The 6,634-nt window shown below is 42.6% G+C and overlaps 1 protein-coding gene across 2 annotated transcripts; it reads right to left on the bottom strand.

The window, feature by feature from the left end:
- Positions 1-514: 514 nt before the first annotated feature.
- On the bottom strand, positions 515-6,413 carry CREG1 (cellular repressor of E1A stimulated genes 1). 2 transcript variants are annotated; one of them, XM_066568187.1, is made up of 4 exons: positions 6,051-6,413; positions 3,929-4,048; positions 2,463-2,647; positions 515-2,075 (listed from the first exon to the last, which is right to left on the bottom strand). In XM_066568187.1, coding segments are annotated over exons 1-4 (657 nt in total). In that variant the 5' UTR covers positions 6,402-6,413; the 3' UTR covers positions 515-2,074. The 2 variants fall into 2 exon arrangements, with proteins under 2 accessions (XP_066424284.1, XP_066424292.1); XM_066568195.1 differs by lacking the exon at positions 515-2,075 and having other exon boundaries at positions 2,462-2,647.
- Between the last annotated feature and the right edge of the window lie 221 nt (positions 6,414-6,634).

Here is a 6,634-nt window from a genome sequence, read left to right as displayed (position 1 = left end):
TGAAAGCAATACTTTTGAAAGTGGTGCTCTGGTTTTGGCTGGGATGGAGATTTAGGTTTTGTGGTTGGGTTTTTGGTTTTTTTTTTTTGCCTTAGTTTGCTTGGGGCTATGTTTTGAATTTGTACTTAAAACAGCCTTGACAACACACCAATGTTTTATTGTTTATGCAATGTCAGGACCTTTCCTGCTTCTCACCCTGCCTTTCCAGCCATGGAATCTGGGGGTGCAGAAGCAGCTGGTTGAAGTAGGAAGCTGGGGATGTGTGGAATGATGGCATTTGTCTTTGCAATTTTTCATTTCACAGCAGGAAAGCATGTGAAGTACAAAGACACAGATTTAACCCAAGGAGGGGAAGGCAAGTATAAGTAGGGACATTTTCCCATTAATTCTAGCAAGAATGAAAGACTTCAGGGAAACAGTAAGACAAGAACACTAAAAAGAGAGTGCTATTATGAAAGAGAGCAGGAGGGAGAGAATAATTCTTGGACATGCAATAAATAATGCTTGACACCACTTGTCAAAAAAATATTTTAATTTTAACAAAAGCCCAGCATCATCAGTCTCACACATCAGAAATTACAGGGTTACACATAATGCATTCAGGCGTCCTCACAGAAAGTATTGAGTCCATGACAGAGATTCAGTTGAGTTTTCACAACTGTCATACCTTATATTAATTTTTTTTTCAATTTCACATTAAATATCAGTGTTACCTATTCAACAGAAATGGTTTCTATATTTTAAGTTTTTTTAATCCTAAATTAATTTTAAAATAGTAGAACAGTACCAAGTAGCTTCCTTCCCCTTATGAAGAAAGAACTCTTAATAAGTTACATAAAAAATACTTTCACAAATCATCCCAGTATCTGAGAAAAGGAGTGATATAACAACAACATTAAGATATGGGGATCTTACATGACAAATCCCACTGTTCTATAGATCAGCCTCCTCTAAGGAGTCTAAATTCTTTAGGTGAACTAGGTAATATTTGCTCACTGTAAATCAACTTGTTTGTTCATAAATACTTTTTAGTGCTGGTGATCTCAGCGCACAACAGATTGGAGAGGATGTTAAAAAGGTTTGGGGTTTTTTTTGTGGTTGGATATAATTTACTTTAACACAGAATTAATTAGGCACACCTTTCATTAATTTTCATTCTCTACTAATCATGAACCATTTGTGTCAAACTGTATTGCTTCTTTTTCATTTCTTGGTTACTAATCCAAAATTGCTGTCTAAGGCTTCCAGACCCCAAAATCTTCTCAGTTCTGCTGTTGAGAGGAACAATGCTGATGAATTGCCATTTGATCAGATTAACAAAGCTGAGTATTTCAGCATCTCAATCAGAAAACATTTACCCTTCACAACATTCTCTCTGAATTTACAAGACACTACTCATCTTGAGTCAGATGTTTTAGGTACTGCTTCTATTACAGAGTCAGGGCACATAATCAGCTGAGGAATTACCAAGAACTCATCCTGAGATATAAGTACAGCTGGCATGAACACAACTGTATTCTACAGCACATTCAATAAAACAGAAAAATGGTTCAAAAAAGTGAGTTTATCAGCGTGCAGAGAAAATTCTTAACAGGATTTGGAAACTCAGCACATCCTTTGCCACTGTAATACAGACAATGCTTTCCATTCCATCAGCTGAGCCATCCTGTAGAACTTCACCATAAAATTCTAAACTGAACTGGTATTAAAAATAAAATATTGGAAAGTGCTCAGAAACATTATTTAACTAAGGCACTTTAGAACTGGACTAATCCTTTAGATTCCAGTAAACACAACATTTCTGAATGCACACTGTCAGACACCTTTCCAAATTCACATCCAGTGAATAAAATTTAGTTATTGCTTATGCACAAAGGTTTTCCATTGTGACATGATTCAAGTTAGTGAGAAGTTAAATCTGCTTCATAAGGGTAACACATGCTCATTAACAATGCAAGGTGTTTGATTTATTATATTATTAATGCAGCTCTACACTACATAGAAAAAATAAATCTTTCATGAAACAGCCAAAGTCATTCATTTCCATATCAGCATCACCAAGGATCTTCTTCCACCTACAAGGAGTAAGAATAAGAGTGAAATGAATGCATAATTCATGTTGACTGTGCTAAAATATATTTGAAAGTTTTGAAGACTTGGTTTTATGTAGACAATAGAAGACAATTTCTCTATACTTCAAAATCATAAGGACAGATTCAACAGCAATTTTCTTTTGGAAGTATCAGCAATATTGCTGCAATCCCATTAATAAAGCTTCAGAAATGCTGAAGAGTCTCACTACTATTAATTATTAGACCAAAACATCATCTGTCTTGCAATTAATTCAAACAGAGGACAGTGACTGTGCCAGTGCTATAGGAGTCACTCCTCCCTGTTAACAACAAGAAGTTTACAGGTGTGAACTATAATGAGAGGTAGCCATGAAAAACTTCAGCACTTACTAAGGCTTGACACTGTAGTACTCTTCTGGTGTCACAATTTTCAATCCACCAAAGTAGTCCAGGACCCAAATATTGGTGATGTTGAATTTGGCAAAGAACCAATTGTGATCCTTGGGCCAACTTTCCATTTCAGGGTGGCGAGTGAATAATGCTTTTTTGGCTAAGTCTGCTTCTGAATCATTCACCTAAACAAAAACCAGGAAAATGTTACAATAAGATAGTCATGTAAAGATGAGTTTTAGCTAAAAAACCTATGCTGACTGCAGTGTGCTTTCTTAGTCCAGCCACTTCTTGTCCCAAGGGGCTCATTACTGTGGCTGAGGCTGCTCATCCTCAGTGTGGTGTGCAAGAGTGTGAGACAGGCAACACTTACAAAGTAGTGGATTTCAGCATTAAATCAAAATGCTGCTTTTAGAGTTAGTATGAGCAAGAGAGTATTTCATCAACATAAGAATAAATCTTTAAACAAACCACAAACAGAAAAGTATAGATGCTAGGTGAATTATTATAATGTGATGTCTTAGGTGTAATGTCACCTCCTCTGCACCTGTTCATTCAAACTGACAGAAACAGATACAACTGTGCTCAGAAACACACAAACATAAATGGGATGATATAACAGAATCTACAGAGAAGGGAAGCTGAAAAGTGTGATGGCACTTAATATACAATGTGTAGATATCTGAAGGGTGAAATCAACCATTTAGAGCTCTGGGTATAGAATAAGAAAAACCACCTAAATAAAATCAACTCCATTATGAATGAGAAACTCAGGAAAGCAACTACAAGACTGCTGAGTGCAATGTGCAAATATCAGAGCTGTGAAAACACCAAATAATAATGAGACTATCAAGTAGGAGAGTAGTGATGACTAGTTCTCATCCTCAATCATTACCCCAGTAATGGGATTAGTATATTCAATAAATAACACATGCAGCTCTCATTTCCTCCTAGAAGACACCAAAGTACTGGTGCACAAAAGAACACTGCCTTGGCAGCAATGCCACCAGATCACACGATGCACATTTTTTGTCTATAATACCTGCAACTTTGTAGCTCAGGTTTGTATTTACTTCAACAGAGTTTCAGAAGCAGGCACGTCACACTGCTCGAACCAAAGAATGTAACTGAGCAACAGAGATGTGAATTAAATATGAAGGTTTTTCCAAAATAATGGCCTCAGACTTCATAGTTTCAGGATAGATTGACAGGAATGAGGGATATTTCCTGCATTATTTTCTCCCCAAATTCCTTGCTAAAGGCATGTCAACAGAGCTCCTGCAATAATCAAGGGTTAACTTTTTTTTTCCTCCCACAAACTACGAGCTGGCCTTTGGGTATCACAGCACAGAACACCTCAGCATATGCTTCTGCACAGAATTTCTCACCTTTCTCCTCTCCCTCCACTAAACAAATCTGTATCTGATGCACACAACCTTGCCCAGCGCCAGCTTTCAGCTGCTCACCTTTACAATGCTCCCAACGAAGATGATGTGGGCACAGAGGGGGTTCTGGGGATCATATTTGTGCTTTCTGCAGTAAGGAGTCTGTGCCAAAGACACAGTCAAGGAGGCATTTGAATTGACCTGAAATGCAAGAAGCAAGATAAGAGGTTTATGCTTACTTTTCTTGAGTGAAAAAAAATGTCATACCCACCACGTTTTCAGCTCTTGGTACTTTATTCAGCTCAATAATACTGGCAGAAAGAGCAGAGCTGTCACCACCTTTTCCTAACTACATCTGAAAGGCTCCTTGGGCGAGCCTTTCCTCTGAATCTGAAATAAAGCCCAGTTCAGAGATGTACTGAAGCTTGTTCACATAAAATGCAAACATCACAGAACAAGACTCCTTAAAACTCTGAATTCAGCCCACCTATTTCACATGCAAATGATCATATATTACAATTTACAGACACAAAGGACAGTACAGAAGACAAGGACATACAGTGAATTTCATCAGGTGAAAGGGCAAAGTATTACTGAGAAGGCAACCAAGTGGGCTTCTCAACTGTTGGTAAAATTACCTAGAACAAAAACAAACATCTCTTCCTAACAGCCTCCTGGCTCTCCCAAACAGCTCTTTTGGAATTTAAAGTGAACTTTAGAAGTTAGGTTTAAAAAGAAAATTCAGAGTATTTAAGTGAAACACCTAACTTGAAGAATTAAAGAACCTATATCTGATTGTTTTTCTAAAAACTAATTTGGTGACCATGGCCTGAAAAGCACTGGTGCCAAACAGGATTGCAGAATGCCATCTACTAAGGGTCATTATCTCCCAGCAAGGGAAGTTCCCCTGCTTTGAGACGTTTCATTAGAAGAGCTCATGTCCAAGAGAAACCCTGCACAGTCACTTGAAAACTGCGGAGAGCACAGGAGACCTCGTGAAACAGAAGCAGCCACTTGAGAGATAGGAAGTTGCTTAACTCCCAAAAAGCTGACTCATGATTACTTGGTACCTTCTCCCTCGCCTGTGACTATCACGTGTCAAGAGTTTCTGCACTGAAGCAGCAAAATAAGGACCTGTTGAGGAGCCTCCTGAAGGAAATATTGATTACTAGTTTATACTGGTGGGTTTTATGTTATTCTGAAAGAGAACAGATGTATTTGGGATGGAAAGAAAGATATAATGCAAAACAAATTAGACTCTCTACAGCACTCAGACATATAATTCAACTATTTTAAGGTAACAAACTAAAACCTGACATGGAACAAACAAAAAATCATAAAACAATCTGAAAAATTACCATTATTTTGTGTTTACTAATATTGTAAGTTACTAAAACAAACAAACAAATCCAATAAAGGAGGCATGACTGCTATTTCATTAAGTTTTTAGCAAACTCTTGGCCATAAAAGCTCTGGGACAAGGCCAATTACACACTCAGAGTCTCAGCATGCCAAAACTGCCTTTCCATGTGTGCTTCCCTTTACGGTAAGCTCCAGAGATTTAATAACTATTCCTTCAGGAGGCTCTGTAAAAATTCTCTTTGCTTAGGTCCCACACTGACAAGTTCCACTCCTTTTGACTTTGTTGTGCGTGAAATTTCCTCTGTTCGAATATTCTGTGGCGCCTCATTTCTTTGCTCAGTGCTTCTGGAAGCTGCAGACACTTGCTCTGCCTGGCGCTGCCCTTTCTTTCTCAAGACCACGATCAGCAGGAACTTCTCAGGAGCCCTCCTGGCTGTAGCCACAGACAGCACTGCTCAAGGGCTAGTAATTGTCCCCAGGGCTGACAAACGGGGTGTCATCCTTGGAAGAGCCATAAACTAAAACACAGATGAGGAACAATTTTACGCAGAGGGTGCAGGGCTCTGGAACAGCTGCCCACGGAGGCGGCGGAGTCTCCCTCTCTGGAGAGCCCTACCTGGACACGTTCCCGTGTCACCTGCCCGAGGTGACCCTGAAGGATCTCCAGAGGTCCCTCCCAGCCCCAGCAATCCCGCGGCTCCGTGAACCAGCGCTGTCACACTGCCTTGCAATCACCACCTGCTGCTGAGCGCCGGCCTGAGGGACCCGGCCGCTTCTCCGAGCGTCCTCCGTGGGGTCACTCCGCACCAGCGGTGTCACCGCCCCTCCAGGCCCCGCTCACCTCCAGGTCCTGCACGGAGATCTCCATGTCGGTCAAGTACAGGTAGGGCACGCCGCTGCCGCCGCAGGGCCCGGGCGGGCCGTCGCTGAGGGAGAAGATGTTGGCGAAGGGGCGGCCGCGCAGCCCCTCCTGCGCCGACAGCGTGGCCAGCGCGCCCCAGTCGCAGCTGTGCAGGACGTAGCGCGCCATACGCGCCGCCTCCTCGGGCGGCGGGATAGCCGCCACGGCCGCCAGCAGCAGCCCCGATGCGGCGCACAGGAGGAGCAGCAGCCGCGCCATCGCTGAGGACATGGACAGCGCTCCCCGCACAGCCGCGCACCGGGACATCCCAGCCCGCACGGCGCCGGCCATCGACTCCCGGGCCCGCCCGTACCGCCCGCCCACCCGCCGCGCCGCGGGGGGCGGAGCTTCGCCCTGCCTCACCAGTGGCAGCAGCGCTGCCCGTCCCCTCGAGCCAATGAGCGACAACTTCGGGAGTGAAGAGCCCCCACCCCCGCTATCAGCCAATAGACTTACGAGGTCGGCGGTCCTCAGCCAATGAGAGCCACTGGAGGCGGGTCAACGCGCGCCGACGAGGTAAACAA

This window comes from Molothrus aeneus, chromosome 2, assembly GCF_037042795.1.
Source record: "Molothrus aeneus isolate 106 chromosome 2, BPBGC_Maene_1.0, whole genome shotgun sequence".
NCBI classification, from domain to species: Eukaryota; Metazoa; Chordata; class Aves; order Passeriformes; family Icteridae; genus Molothrus; species Molothrus aeneus.
This window is presented reverse-complemented; position numbering and strand designations above follow the sequence as displayed.